Source organism: Thalassophryne amazonica, chromosome 22 (genome assembly GCF_902500255.1).
Source record: "Thalassophryne amazonica chromosome 22, fThaAma1.1, whole genome shotgun sequence".
Classification (NCBI taxonomy): domain Eukaryota; kingdom Metazoa; phylum Chordata; class Actinopteri; order Batrachoidiformes; family Batrachoididae; genus Thalassophryne; species Thalassophryne amazonica.
In genome coordinates this window covers 4,292,781-4,309,487 of record NC_047124.1, presented here as the reverse complement: position 1 = coordinate 4,309,487, position 16,707 = coordinate 4,292,781, and the positions used below count along the sequence as shown (strand labels likewise).

Here is a 16,707-nt window from a genome sequence, read left to right as displayed (position 1 = left end):
AGTAACGTGTACCGCTAACTCAAATGGTATAACAGACAGCATGGAGACAAACACATGGATGTTGTACCTCTTTCATGGTAAAAACATCTTTAGTGGCTCCAGCATGTTGCAGCAGAGAACAAAACTCTGCTTTTGGTCGGACCTGAACACAAACAGGACAACAGTCAGCCAACGGTAACCGGCCAGTAAACAGACAACCTGTTAGCCGCCAGCTGATCTCACCAGTTTGTCATCATCAGTGCCGGCAGCCTGGACCTCCCCGTCAGCCGACATGGTTCCTGTACACCAACACACACCCTGTTACAGTCACCAATTCTCAATCAATAAACACAGTCGTTACCCACGACAGTGAAACCAGTTATTTACATGGCGCAAAGTCACATCAGGAGTCATCTCAAAGAGTTTCACACAATCAGAAAATCTGTGATGGTGCACAACAGTTTACAACCAGATTACTTCTAATTCAGACACATTAAATCTCATTTCAGAGATTTTATGTTGCTTTGTATGTCAATAAAACCAGCAACAATTAAAAATATCAAAAAGAGTTAAAACCCTTAAAACGGTCTTGGAATTGTCTGAAGGATTCACCACAATCTATGGATTAAAAACCGCAAAAAAAAAAAAAAAGAAAAAAAAAAAGGTATATATATATATATATATATATATATATATATATATATATATATATATATATATATACACACACACACACACACACACACACACTTATTCGAGCTGGACAGTGCTTAAAATTTTTAATCATGATTAATCACATGATTTCCACAATTAATTGCGTTGTTATACCCAAAAATGAATTCAAAAGTAGTGCATAGCACAATTTTATTTTAAATGTTCTGCCATATGAACCAAAGTGCCATAATGTTTGTTCTGCAAACACATAACAGCATTTTGTTTATGCAACTGCAGTTAACCCTCTGGGGTCCGAGGGCATTTTTTTGGACAGTTCACTCACCTGGTATAAATGTTTTATTATTGCTGTTAACAGCTCTCCCGGCATCCCACAATCAAGTTTTATGTCTCTTTTTTTCAGGACAACCTGTGCTTTCAGAATATTTATGTTTTTGTTGTGTTTTATAAGTGTAATAAAGGTTTAGAATCAAAAATAGGCAAGGAAAAAATAAAGCAAAAAATAATTTTCCACACACATTTATTCAAAACACACAGCAAACTATAAGAAACAACTGTTTTGACACTTTATAAAGGTAATTTGAGGTCTTGTGTGAAAAACTGTACAACAAAAAGGTTCAAACAATAAACACAAATGCACATTTTGAACAATATATACAAAATGGTCTATGCGTTTTGTTGTCCACTGATATGGTAAACAGTGCTTTACGCAGAGAAAGCAACAGAGTTATCCAGTAATATTCACATGCAAACTAGTGGAGCAATCCTGATAGTTACACACTCTTTGTTTGAGCACATCAGATTGTCATCAGAGGCTCTCCGTGTGCTCCTGCTTTCACCGATCGCTGTGCGTAATGGTGCAGGGCACACTGAGTATGTACTAATAGTATGTACTCATTGGCGCACCCAGGGGGCTATTCAAACAAGCCAACTAGTAACATATCACTCCTCAAAACAATCTTTGGCTTTTCAGGTGAGGTAAATCTGCCCTATGATTGGATTTTGGAAAACCATGTGACGGTGAACCAATTCCGATTGGACACTCACATTGCACACGTCATCACACAGCTTCTATGAGGAGGACAAAGATGGTCAATGGCTGGCTCGAAAGTCCGCGGAGTTAACTTTTCTCATATCATTCAAAAGTTATTTATAATTTAGTACAGCTTGGTCTTAGCCGTCGTATACGACGTCATCGACCCCAGAGGGTTAGCAGAATTCCCAGGAAAAATCACCTTATAAAGCCGGGGGTTTGGGGGATGCATAAATTTATAAATCTTCCGGGGGAAGCTGGCCCCGGCCCCCCATATCTTGCAGCACTCGATGCGCAGCTCGCTGTGAGGAATACTTTAGCGGTTAGACGAGAACTTTTCAGCCAGCGCTCAGTGCGGGGCACACTGCTGGAGAACTTTAGCGGCTTCGGTTCTGTCGACTACGTCGTCTGGAAGCACTTGAAAATGAAAATGGCCATGTAAAAGTTTCGTGCCCTTCTCCATGTCCGTGGCTGCAGTCAGTTAATTAATTAATACCTTAACGCGATAATAACGTATTAACTTGCCCAGCCCTAATATATATGTATGTATGTATGTATATAAAAAAAAAATCCAACTCAAAGCCAAAGTGTATTGTATGTATTATTCCAACTTGTTTCAAAGGACATCAGAAAACATTTTCTGTAATCCCTCCAAAAGACAAACACCAGTGTCTGAGCTTATAAACATACAGGTTCAGATCTAAAGATTTTAGGAGTAATACACCACTAAAATCCTCTCTCCAACATAAAAAACTGAACGCTAACCCTAACTGACAAATGTCAGTCATCATAAAACCTCTCTGAAATTTGAGCTGAGGTAATAATACAACATGTCAATCTGCACTTCAGCTTTACAATGTCACTTTTCCAGTTGTTGACCTGTTGCACAATTTAGTGCTGTTCAAAGTGAATTGTTAAAAAAAGGTCACCTTTAATCTATGTTGCAGCTTTGCTAGAAAAACAATATAAATGTATTATAATATATGCATAACGTATAGGAGTAAAATTAAATGGGGCTATGTCTGGCCCCCAGTCCGCCACTTTCAAACCACTGATGACAGCTTCCATCTGTTATTCTGATAAATGTTCTGACATCAGGAGCTGAGAGCTTCTTTTTTTTTTTTTTTTTAACTAAACTAATATTTCATCAGGGAAGCATATCATTCACTGGTTTCAGCTTAAATATTAAGATTTACTGTTTCAAAAAGACGTTTAAAGATGTCCAAGTAACAAAATTACTGTCCAACACTAATTTAATCAGTTAGCATGTGCAGATATCACTTTATCATGTAAACTTCACATTAAACAGTTTTATTATGAACAAAAATAGTTCCACTATACGTAAAATAAGAAATATATTGACAGGAAAAAAGTCTTACCAGTATTTCTAAAGGTTAGACGTCTAAGTTCTTCATCCTATGTGCAAAAAAAAGCAGATAAAGTGCAGTGAGCTGTGAGCAGAGCTGCAGCTACTTATAGTCCTCCTCAGACATGTCAGGGCTAGACCAGCCCGCCCTATCAGGGACTAAACAGTTCCACTCTGAGTCAGCAGCTTGCTGTATGTACCAGCTGATTGAATCATGGCTCAGTGGAGACATGTCAGGACTAGTCCACCGTGACTCATCACCGTTTACATGTCATAACCACAGCTAACCCGGCATGATTGACACAGTAGTTGTTAGAGGCTGTTTTTGTATATCTGGAGGTCAGGAAGGGGATCTAGTGTAGAATCTGGACCAGATCAATATACAGATCAGATCATCCATCAGATCAGATGTGATCTAACACAGCAAATGGGAGCAGCCAAAACATAAAGAATACACAGAAACTGCCTGCCAATAACTGGCCAACAGATCAGATGAATTTTGAGAAGGACGGTGTAATTCTTATTTTATGTCATCGCCTTGTAAGATAAATGATGAAATGAGCAAATGTTGAGGATCTGAATCTTTTATCTCACCTTCTTTTAAATTCAGTCACATTTTTATCCAAAGTCATTCTTTCATATTCTCGCCCTATAATAAAATCAGAGAGAGAGAGAGAGAAACAGTCCTGTCAGGTCAAACTGTTTATGCCTTCATAGCCAGGCAGAAAAGCCGTGGACTCAAGAATTTTCATCTCAGTTTGTAAGCAGGATATTTAAAGAAATCAGAGATTTCACTGAAAGTTTGTGAAGAGCTGGGCTTCTCGCAACAGATGATGTCTGGAGTTTTGTTAACATTCTGAAAGGGCATTTTATTCCCCTCCATACTCTGACAATACTGCGTGGATCACAAGGTAGAAAATATTACACATATGTACAAATTATTCTCAGGAGATTCCCCACAGGTCAACAAAACATTAGTGAATGAACTGTTTTGGGGGAAATGAATATGAGGGCTGTCAAAGTATAGGTCCTTTTTATTTTTTTCAAAAACTATATGGATTTCATTCATATGTTTTTACGTCAGACATGCTTGAACCCTCGTGCGCATGCGTGAGTTTTTCCACGCCTGTCGGTGACGTCATTCGCCTGTGAGCACTCCTTGTGGGAGGAGTCGTCCAGCCCCTCGTCGGAATTCCTTTGTCTGAGAAGTTGCTGAGAGACTGGCGCTTTGATCAAAATTTTTTCTAAACCTGCGAGGCACATCGAAGTGGACACGGTTCGAAAAATTAAGCTGGTTTTCGGTGAAAATTTTAACGGCTGATGAGAGAGTTTGAGGTGATACTGTCGCTTTAAGGACTTCCCACGGTGCGAGACGTCACGCAGCGGTCCCAGGCGCCGTCGTCAGCCTGTTTCATGCTGAAAACCTCCACATTTCAGGCTCTATTGATCCAGGACGTCATGAGAGAACAGAGAAGTTTCAGAAGAAGTCGGTTTCAGCATTTTATCCGGATATTCCACTGTTAAAGGAGATTTTTTTAATGAAAGACGTGCGGACGGGTCCGCGCGTCGGGACGCAGCCGGCGCGGTGCGGTGGCACAGGAAAAACACCTCCGTGTTGATAACCATTTGTAAAATCCAGGCGGCTTTTGATGGCTTTCAGTGGAGTGAGTATATGAGAAATTGTTTAACAGCTGGACATGTTCCAACTTGTCCTTAAGGCTTCCAACGGAGGTGTTTTTCCTGTGGCGGAGCGTCGCAGCGGCTGCGAGCCGACGCTGCAATCCGCCCGCACGTCTTTCATTAAAAAAATCTCCTTTAACAGTGGAATATCCGGATAAAATGCTGAAACCGACTTCTTCTGAAACTTCTCTGTTCTCTCACGACGTCCTGGATCAATAGAGCCTGAAATGTGGAGGTTTTCAGCTTGAAACAGGCTGACGACGGCGCCTGGGACCGCTGCGCGGCATCTCGCACCGTGGGAAGCCCTTAAAGCGACAGTATCACCTCAAAATCTCTCATCAGCTGTTAAAATTTTCACCGAAAACCAGCTTAATTTTTCGAACCGTGTCCACTTCGATGTGCCTCACAGGTTTAGAAAAAATTTTGATCAAACAAAGCGCCAGTCTCTCAGCAACTTCTCAGACAAAGGAATTCTGACAAGGGGCTGGACGACTCCTCCCACAAGGAGTGCTCACAGGCAAATGACGTCACCGACAGGCGTGGAAAAACTCACGCGCACGAGGGTTCAAGCATGTCTGACGTAAAAACATGAATGAAATCCATATAGTTTTTGAAAAAAATAAAAAGGACCTATACTTTATTGACAGACCTGTATATTAATGGTCACTGAATAAAAATGGTGAAATAAAAAAAATCCTCATTTAACAAGACGGATCGATTTAAAAGTGCTGAGTGTTCCTCAGTGAATTGTGAATTTGAAATTTTAACTGTGAATGTGTTCTGACAAAATTCGGCTGACGGTACGTCAATCAGCCGTTACCATGACAGCGGACAGGGAGAATATGTCCGGACAAGTCCCGCTCACAAACTACAAACACACAATAAACATGCCATAATATCACCTATCATCAGAAATAACTTAGTGTGACTGAATAACAACAATAACACACACACAAAAAAATTCCAAAACAAAATAAAAAAGTGCGTTCCCGCCGAGACTAAAAACACAACGCTAAACACAACAGAATTTAAATTTCGACCCAGATGAAGCGAAACTGTTGTGGCCGGTTGCAATGAGTATATATATATATATATATATATATATATATATATATATATATATATATATATATATAATTTTAGAGTCATACACAACTATTAGCAGCAACTTAAGTGCCAGCTACGACAGTACTAAAAGTATTATCACAGAAGGTTTAAGAAAAATAAACAAACAAATAAACCGTAATTCAAGATAGCAAAACCTTTTGTTTCTTTCTTTGTTTTCAAGTAGACTTTCGCGATCAGATCGCCTAGCGGACGACCAGGCGGATCGTTGCCCGTCTCTCTGGTTCAGCTCGGCCTGGAAACACCGAGGCTCTGAGGCCTGCTAGCACATAGCTACATGCTAAATACCGCTACCGCAATAACTTTAAAACCCAGTTCAACAAATCACCTGTACTTACTTTATTCTTTATTAGTTGCAACTTGTCCACAATGTAGAAAACTATCCTTAAATACAATCGATTACCGGTATTTATCGGAGAATCGGTTATCTCGCTGACAGAGGGCTCGCTGGTGTAGAGCGCCCCTTTTGGCCAAACACTGAACGTACACCTAGCTCACCACCGCGAGGTCTCGTTTGTCATGATGTGATCAATGCACTGATCAGTCGATCAATGATCTGAGCTTCGACACAGGCGTCATTTGAACCATAAAAGAGAAAAAAAAATTGTTGTTGTTTGTTTGTTTGTTTTAAAGAATGAGGGGAAAAAACTGACTATGCTTGTAACGTGAGAAAATTATAGATTCCACCAGTCGAAGGGTGCAGTTTATTAATTTTTATTTTGATCCTACTTGTTTTTCTTTTTGTTGTTGTTTGTCATTTGTTGTGACCCCCTGGCAAATAAAATACCGTCTATGACACGCGGAAAAGTATCAACACAAATCTCGGGCTTTCAGGGTGTCGGTGTGTGACGTCACATCGGTTCTGTCAGTGTGATTTTGGTTGATTGATTGTTTGATTGATTGATTGATTTAGAAATTCCATACAACACATACAACAAAAACATGTTAAAACATATGCCTAATACATTTCATGGAATTTCAAGGATAACACAAAAAAGACAAATGACTTATTTCCATTGTGGTCCTGACATAAAACAACACAATAGGCAACAAAGATAAAATCTAGATAAATAAATAAATAAATAATAAAAACACTAAAATAATAAAAAATTAAAAAAAATAAAAATAAAAATATGGTATTCAAATATGCTGGGTTTATACATTTACGTGTGATTTTTTTTTCCTGTCACCTGACTGTTGTTTATTGCTGTACACATCATGTGAAATCTGATAACACACAAACAAACAGGATCCACCTGTCGAAACCTGAGACGTCATCTGTCGTCAGGCAGATTTGAGTGCAATGGGCTGTTTCAAGCCAAAAATAAAATATCAGCCTGAGATGGAATTTTCTTTTTTCTTTCTTTTTTAACATTAATTTCATTTTGCAGTTGAGTTTTCGTGTGACCGACCTGTGGCTTTCCTTAATTCCCATCAAACAACATTTTAATTTCCTTCAAGTTCATTCTTTGAGCTTTTTTTCTTAGTTTAACATCTACACGCTTCATGTGACAAAAATATTTCTTGATAAATATCACAAAGAGCATGTGGCATTTCAAAAACACAGGCGTGAGTAATTTTGGTGATCTTACTGAAAACCAACAACACAAAAGGACAGAAACAGCAGCAAACTGAACTGAACATTCATGAACAGTCCACAGTTTAAAGGTGCAACTTTTAGTATCACAGTGTATTTGCAAAAAAGAAAAAGTTTGTTGTTCTTCAAATTATTTATTCAAAAACCTACAGAGCCAGTCTAGGGACATGGTGGTTAATTTTTTTTTTGGCCCAGATTATTGCTTTCTCTCACAATACTTTTGCATTCCCTCGCAATAACCAAATATGATATTAAAGCTCATACCTATCAGAGCACACAGTGAGTGGAATCAGGTGGGGAGAGACTGAACGCATATGCGTGCACACAGACAGCAGACAGCAACAGGATTCACGAGAGAATGGGATCCTGTGAGATGAGGAAGTTGCTACAACTTGTGTCTCACAGACAAAGCCTCCATACTGTATGTGAGCCCCAGGTTAAAGTAAAACTTAATCAAGTTCTGGTTATCCATGATGTGCAATCCATCCAAACAATTCAACAAACCTGTGTGTCACCAGGCTGGAAATATGGACTCAAACGTTATTGCGAGGGAACACAAAAGGTATTACGAGGGAATGCAATAATGCAGCCCAATCCCCCGCCCCCCAAAAAATTAACCACCATGTCCCTAGGTGGGCTCCATAAAACCAAAACGTCAGGGTTTACCATCAAAATAATTATTGTTACAAAAAGCTTAATTAACCAAGATGAGAAAGAAAAAATAAAGAACATTTGCACAAGTGTAAAATGTGCAGATTTGATTTGTGGCTCACAAACATCATAATGTATCATTTTATGATGCTCTGTGTGCTTCTTACCCTGTGTGCTGCTATATAACACTGCAGGAACCTCAATTGCCCTGAGGGAGTTTTCCCAAGGGAGCAATAAAGTTCTATCTAATCTATAATCAAATCTAACAATGATGCATCTTGTTTACCTGCTCCACAGATACAAAAATAAAAACAAAAATTTTCAATAAATATCAAAGTGCCTTTCTTTAAAAAAAATAATCTAATTTGTTTTATAATGTGGTAAAATATCTGCCAAATTACATGGTATTTTTCAAACTGGTTGGATATTTACTCCATAAGTTCCCATACAGAGAATTAACATTTGTTATTTATTTTTAAAACTGGGATCAAATTTTAAAATAATATTAGTCACCAATAACATTTATTCCCAGTTTACAGATGAACAGAAGAATGTGACGATGCCTCCTCAAATTCCAGTCAGACATTTATCCAAAACCCTAAAAAGACATAAAAAGAGAAAACAAAATGATGGAGGTAAAAAAAAAAAAAAAAATCAGTTGAAATAGTTCAATTAAACTGCTCCACATTTTATGAAATAATCAGAATGTTTATGACAAGATTCTTAAAGAGTCTAAACTTGTAATAATCCCACGTCCACTCTTTAAGACAACAAAAATGTAAAAACAATGATTTTATTTCATAAATATTCTCATGCGACAGTAAATTAAACCACGAGGCAGCGAATCAAACATTTATAATCTGTGTTTTCATTCTGAACTTAAAGCAGTTTTCTTCTTTCACTCAAATAACTTCAAGGTTAAATTTTGATGTTGGTTGTTTTTTGGCTCCTATTTTGTAAATGCAGATAAAGTGACTCACAGAGGTCACGTTGTGGTGGCGTCTGGATTCAGGCGCTGTGAGGCCTCAGAGCTGCTGTCAGCTGGAAAATCAGAAAAACACTCAGTGCGTTTATTTAAGAAAGAGGCCACAGAGCAGCAAACATCTGGATGGATGGATAGCTTTATTATCATTGTCATTACAACAACGAGATTGCCACACACACATTCCACAGACAAACAGCAATTAATCCACAATTATTACTTATGTAATAATGTAATAATTACCGTAATAATGGCACACATCAGAATTAAGACAACACATATACATTTGACATTGTTTATGTGCAGTAAACTTGAAACAGTCCGTTTTCCAAATTGAGGCGATGTGAGTGTGTGGTAGCCGCTGCAACTGGAGTCGCACCAACTGCCAGCTTGGGAAGAACGGAGACCTGCCGCAGGGAGGGAGGGGCAGGAAGAGAGGGAAAGGGAAAAACTGGAGCATGCTTCAGTCCATGTGTAAATCTGTCAGTTTATTGTCTTTGTGGGTTGAGATAAGAATGGAGCCGAATAATCTCACCAAGGCCTGAATAAATTCCTCTGGAGGTAAACAGTGAGCAATTTGTCCTTTCTGGCTAGATAGCGTGGAGTGTTGTAGCTGAGCAGTGAAAAACACTTTTAACAGTTCCACTTGAACAGCGAAATCCCAATTATGAATTTAGAATATTCCCAATTATGAATTAAGAATATTCACTGACCTCCGAAACCTTCAGCTTCAACTGCAAGGCATGCATCAGCTCCAAGATGTCATCCAATTTGCGTCTGAGTTCAAGAGTCAACGCAGTCTGAGAATGCACTGCCTTGCCAACCTCGTTAATCATGACGGACAAGTGAGGGCCCGTGGTTCTTGATGCCGCCGTCTTGCCAATTTTCCGGTAGATCAGGGCAGTACATAAGCCAAAAAGTACCAGCCCTGCTGCCATGAGACCAAAAATGAATAAATCCTTGACGTCCTCAACGGAGAAAGGCGCCAAGCATGCAACACGCCAAGACCCCCAGGAGTCGAAGACATAGCCCGCAGGATACGTTCCATTTGGGCAGGTAGGATCCCCTGGTCCTGACCTTCTTGTAGAAAAAATGGTGTCAATAGCGTTCAGACACCAGCTGATCAATTCCATGGTTAATCCAATAGTAAGAGCCCGACCGATATGGAAAAGCTGAAATACAATTTACAAGTTATTTACAATTTAGTAAAGCTTGGTCCCAGCCGTCGTATACAATGTCGTATTAATGGCAAACGGCAGCAATTGCCAGAACCCTTCCGGACGACCAGTGAATCTGAATGTTTCAACCTCTTAGCAGTAAACGAAAGTTTTTCTTGCTAGAAATAAGGTCTACACAACATGGGCTTAATAAAAAGCGTGACCGACACAATGAAGCACATTTGACGCATTACTACATAAACTGAGTTAATCAAACTGAGTTGAAATGAAATGGGAGAAATGTGGGGTGAATGTAATTGCAAAGTTATTACAAACAACATCCTTATAAACTTACTTGTATGCTTTTGTCAGCCGATCAGTGCAGTGTCACGGCGAACTACGAGGGCCGGTGATGAACACATTTAAGCAGGGGTGTAAGCAGCTCTCAGTGGAATGGAGTCAGAGCTCCATCTACTGGACAAACGGTGCAAGGACATTTTACATTGCTGACACAAACATTATTTCAGTAACTGTTCTGTTTATGAAAAATTATCAGCGTTCTATCTGCAAAATTTCAGCCGATAGTGAGTACTTTGAAAAGGGCTTATATCGGCCGATATATCGGTTGGGCTCTATCCAATAGATCCAGAATACAATATAGTTTTGAGGAATTCACAGTCTGGTAAAGTAGGGATTTGAAGGTTAAAGGCAGAGAGATAAGGGAGAGTGGAGGAGATGCGACCGCCCTCGTCGGAGTCCCAAGCTGCAGCTCCGAGACTCCAACAAGACACGTGAACCAAAGAAGCTGCACTCACCAGACGGACGGCCTTCAGCTCCTGGAACAAGAAGGCAGTTTCAGCGTCACAGTGGAAAAAGTCACAACATGTTTTCTTTCTTCTGCTGACTGAAACTTTTTCCATCTGACGTCATTTTTGTCTTCCTGTAAGATCTCCGACAGCATCACGCTGCACTCAGCAGGAATCTTCACACAGACGTTTGACCACCAAACCTGGTAAGTGCACGAAGGCCGACCCCAGAATTCACCTCTCTGGGTTTGGTTTGGAAAAGGTCAAAGGTCACTGGGGTCAAAGGTCAAAATTCAGCTTTTTCATTCAGATTTGGACCAAACACGGCTCACATATGGAGGTGGGTTCTGGAATTGCCCAAGTGAGGTAAAATTTGACAAAAGTCAGTTACTGGGGCAAAGGTCAAGGAATACAGAAATGAATTCTTTATTGTTGTTGTTCAGGACTCAGTAAAATTGTTTGGCCTTCCTCAAGGTGCTTCATAATTTACATTTTTTAAACTCTATTTGGACCAAATTTGACACACTGACGTGGATTCCAGAACTGCCCTGGCAAAGGTCAGCCAGAGGTCAGTCATTAGGGTGGAGGTCAGTGGGGTCAAATGTCAGGTTGCTGTGGTCTTTACTGTTGTCTTCCTTGTCACGGGTACTATTACCTAGTAATATAAATACAATACTGATGACAGAAATAGTTGAAGCTGCTGTAGAAATATTTGTCATTTTTTCATTGATGTTGAAATGAGATAAAATAATAGAGATGATGTGAAGATGAAGGTTCAGCGACTAAAGCAGGAAACACAAACTGATCAGATAAACAATCAAATCAAAGTGCTGGAAACTGAAAAGAGAAAATCTTTCAGACAGCCAGCAGAAGGCAGAAAAGTGCTTCCAAAACATTTTTTTTTGGCATTTTTTGTTACAAGCAGGCATCTATGCTAGATCAAGTCCTTGTATAGTAAGGTTTCACATCAGGGGCGATGCCAAAAATAAAAATCATTTTTTTGGCCATTTTTGGGTCACAATTCAAAAATGGTCCAATCCTTTTGATATGCATATCAAATTACTCGTCTTGACGAGCAGAGTTCAAAAATATATAGTTTGACCTATTTTTGACCTTGCGTTACGTCACAATGACTGAAAATGTGGAAAGGTCAACGCACTTTTCGTGAAGGGTCAAATTCATAAAATCTGTTATGATGGTCTGATTATGACAATTTTGGTGTCTAATTATATGTTTTCTTGCACAAGAAAACCAATAAGACAACTTACATAGACCATTATGCCAGTCTTAACTATGAAAATACAATTATGTCAGATAAGATGGGTCTATTGATTAACTTTATCCAACTTCAAAATGGTTATGACATCAAAATTGATCATAATTGGCCTCTTTTACATCAAGCACATTAATTAAATATAAAAATTGCATAAGTATGTTTTTTGTGAATATAAAGAAAATCAGAATACAAAAGCAAAGAAGACAGACATTTTAGAGTACACTATGGCTAATTTATTAAAATCATATTTTATGATTCATTGTTTCCATTACACAACATACACTTGATACCTCAAGTATCAGAACCATTCAAAATAACTTCAATACACCCACTGACGTAATTTTTTTGTTATTAGTACCAAATTGACAAATTTTAGTTACCTTAAAGGGGAATTCCATAAAAAATTAAACTGATTACCACCCATGTTATGGAAAAACATATATTAATATGATTTTGGTAAAACTATGATTTGATGTGATTTGACATCATTTGAAGTATATTTCGGTGTAAATAGAGGGAAAAAGGGATGTGAGGCAAAATGCAAGACTGCTGCCTGTAAGTGCTTCAAGAGTGGTCAGCGTTGCAGTGTTGGGTGCCTGTGGGTGCCGTGCAGAAGGCTGTTTAAACCCAAGTTGATTGCTTTAAGTAGCTAACACAACAAAACACTTAAAATGCAGTATTTTCAGTTTGGAATTTATATAGAATGTCCTTTGAATGTGTTTTATTTGTCATCTAATTTTAGAATTAATTTGTGTAATGGAAACAATGAATCATAAAATATGATTTTAATAAATTAGCCATAGTGTACTCTAAAATGTCTCTGTCTTCTTTGCTTTTGCATTCTGATTTTCTTTATATTCACAAAAAACATACTTATGCAGTTTTTATATTTAATTAATGTGCTTGATGTAAAAGAGGCCAATTATGATCAATTTTGATGTCATAACCATTTTGAAGTTGGATAAAGTTAATGCCTGCTTATAACAAAAAATGCTAAAAAAAAAAATTGGGAAGCACTTTTCTGCCTTCTGCTGGCTGTCTGTTTCTGTTTTATTTGCTCACCTCTCATCTTCTTGTAAACTTTGAATCCAATAATTGGAACCAGAACAAGTGCAAGAAGAGCCGCTGCACCGATGACGGGGACGAGGACGTGAGCGGGCGTCTCTGTCCACAAAACAGGCACAGAATCAACACGTCCGTCCACTTTCAGTTAGTGAGGGACTGGTGTCCTGCTGTGTCCCAGATCGTTCGGCGTTCAGTCTCACCGTGGTTGGTCCTGATGGCGTCTTTGTCCAGTTTGGTGATGATGTCGTCCTTGACATCAGCCAGCTGACACACACACTCGTACTGCCCCCAGTCTTCAGGTTGGACTGGGGAAAGGTTCAGGTCCACGCTCATCTGGAAGGTTCCGTCGTGGTTGGGGAGCAGCTCTCTGTGATCCACATCCTCAAAAAGCTGCTGTCCATCTTTTCTCCAGAATATGTCAGCTACATCAGGATAGAAACCTGTAGCATGACAGCAGACTGGAGAGGACGGAGACTTCTGGAGGAGAGACACCGAGGGGAGTCTGGACAGAGACAGCGAGAGAGACAGACGGGGAGAGAGAGAGACAAAAACAGAGAGAGAAAGACAGAGAGAAAGAGAGACAAAAACAGAGAGAGAGAGACAGACAGACAAAGGGGGGAAAGACAGAGAGAGAGAGAGAAAGACAGAGAGAAAGAGAGACAAAAACAGAGAGAGAGAGACAGACAGACAAAGGGGGGAAAGACAGAGAGAGAGAGAGAAAGACAGAGAGAAAGAGAGACAAAAACAGAGAGAGAGACAGACAAAACTGTCAATAACATCTTGCAATTATTTATTCTGAAAAAATTAAACAAAAAAACACACAAATGAAATTAATCTAGATAATTTTTTATTAGTTATTTAGTCCATAAAATGTTGTAAATTTGTTTTATATAAATTAACCCCTAAAGGTTCCAACACAGCCTCCCTGGTAAAGTCTACTCCAGGGTGCTGGAAAGGAGGGTTCGACTTATGTGTCCGAAATGGGCTTCCTCAGGAGGGTGGCTGGTGTCTCCCTAAGAGATAAGGTGAGAAGCTCAGTCATCCGTGCAGAGCTCGGACTAGAGTTGCTGCTTCTTCATGTTGAAAGGAGGCAGCTGAGGTGGTTCAGGCAGCTGAGGTGAACGGGCATGGAACTCTAGGCCGGAGGTGTTCCAGGCACGTCCAGCTAGGAGGAGACCCCGGGGAAGACCCAGGACTAGGTGGCGAGATTATACTGTATCTCCACACTGGGAACACCTCAGGATCCCCCAGACAGAGGTGGGTAATGTGGTCCCGTGCTGGGGCTGTTGCCCATGCGAGCCGATCCTGGATAAGCGGTTGAAGATGAGTGAATGAGTGAGTGAGTGAGGTTCCAAAACAAGAACTCACATTTTTCCCTAAAATCCAAACATATTTCATCAGTTTTTAGAATCCAGTCAAAACCAGTTTCACAGATTCAGTCGGTGTGAATCCAGAATCATTTTAAAATTAATTTAAAGTGATTTAAACAGTTCAAAACAGTTAAAACGTTTAAGATATAAACTGATATCTCTAATCAAGTCAAATTAAATCCAGTTGAGATCATTCAGTTTACAGTGAGAGACAGAAAAACCAATGGGTGGACAGTGGACACAAAAAAGAGGACACTTTGATGGACAGTGTGTCTCTACATGTTGGTTCATGTTCCTGTGAATCTGACACAGAAAAGCTTCACGAACAGTGTGTCAATCAAACTACATCCGGTCATGTGACTCTACCTGTTCTCAGCAGTTGACTCCTCCCATAGTTCAGGAACAACTTCAGCCACTCAGGACACTTCTTTGTGTAGTAGTGCCTATAACGTGCCGTTAAAGCCTCATTATTGTCCCACTTGCGTTTGGTGAAGACAGCTTGTGGTTGTGGAGCGATCCATGTCTCAGTCTTCATGTCCAGTGATAAAGTCTTCTCCCTTATAACCATACTGAAAATAACCATTAACGTCTCCAGTCTCATCATCCCACTCACAGCCAGACATCAACTGGTGAATGTGGACATCTGAGAGAGATAAAGAGACATGAGTGAAGTCAAGTGGATCAGGACAGAACCACAGAACCAAACCAGAGTGCCCTGAATCTGTTCCAGAACCTTCCACTGAAGGACACTTTGAGTCTGACTACACCTGGTCCCAATGAGACAGAGACCAGCAGGACCATCATGGAGACCAGCAGGTGGTCTGTGTATCCTGATTGGTCCATCCATCAGCCAATCACAGCACACAGATGTTGGTTTGATGCTGTCTGCTGGGATGAACCAACACACTGTGGACAGCAATGAACCTGATTCTGCCTTGACCCAAGGAGTTGGATCAAGACTTCCTTTCCCGGAGGAGGCCATTTGTCTTTCCATCCCATTACTGAGCACTCCAGTGTAGTAGGAATATCACACCACTGTACACTTACTTCTTTGACTTTATAAGTGCACTTATAACTACTTATATGGCCTTAAATCTACTTAAACTTATTATTATTTTATTTGACTAGACTGAGACTTTATTGATCTTCACAAAAGAGGAGATACGGACATAATAATTCAACATTAATGTTGAATTATTATGTCCGACAAGGACATAATAAAATCATCTGCGTTTATTTATTTGTCTGTCTGCTAGCAAGATTACGTCAAAACTACTGCACGAGGTTGGACAAAATTTTCAACAAAGATACATATTAGGCCATGGAAGACTCTAATAATTTTTGGAGGTGATCTGGATTCTGGATCAAGATTTCACTTTATATAGGATTTGAAGGATTACATAAAAAAAAAACCCAAAAACAACCCAAAACCTACTCCATGGATTTTCACCAAATTTGCACCACATATAGATATTAGAGCATGGAAGACTCCACTGAACTTTGAAGGTGATATGAATCTGCAGGCTAGCTCAAGATTTCACTTTACATAGGCTTTGAAGGATTATGTCAAAACTACATCGCAGATTCTCATCTCATTTGCATCACAGATAGATACCAGGGCATGGAAGACTCTACTGAATATTGGAAGTGATCCGGATTGGTGGACATTAGAAATCTCTGATTGCGCTTGTTGTAATGACAGGGACGCCTTTTGTTAATAATTTTTTTTTTTTGACAGGGACATTTTTTGTTGGAAATTATTTTCATTGTTGTTGTTGTAATAGTACATTATTCTTTTGTTAAACATCTGTTGTGGCTCCAGTAGTGTCATCTGTTTCTAAAGACCGATTCACTTTGGAAGGGAGACAAAGGAACACCTCCGTTTCGGCGTGTCAGAGGACAAGTTTGGACATGTCTATCTCGGCTTTCAGTGCTTACCAGTCCAGTA

At 39.5% G+C, this 16,707-nt stretch overlaps 1 protein-coding gene and 1 pseudogene across 3 annotated transcripts in view; both read right to left on the bottom strand.

Moving 5' to 3' along the window:
* The window catches only part of mdm2 (MDM2 proto-oncogene), a 387,699-nt gene that overhangs the window by 3,438 nt on the left and 367,554 nt on the right, over window positions 1-16,707 (bottom strand). Inside the window, exons 1-5 of one of the 3 annotated variants that reach the window (XM_034163252.1) lie at window positions 6,194-6,319; window positions 3,645-3,699; window positions 3,064-3,100; window positions 223-278; window positions 68-142 (exon numbers count right to left, since the gene is read on the bottom strand). In XM_034163252.1, coding sequence (XP_034019143.1) covers window positions 68-142; window positions 223-273 — 126 coding nt within the window. In that variant the 5' untranslated portion in view covers window positions 274-278; window positions 3,064-3,100; window positions 3,645-3,699; window positions 6,194-6,319. Of the gene's footprint in view, window positions 1-67; window positions 143-222; window positions 286-3,063; window positions 3,101-3,644; window positions 3,700-6,193; window positions 6,320-16,707 lie in introns of those variants that run through there. The other 2 variants (XM_034163254.1, XM_034163253.1) reach the window with 2 other exon arrangements.
* Window positions 8,572-15,602, bottom strand: LOC117504438 (annotated as a pseudogene).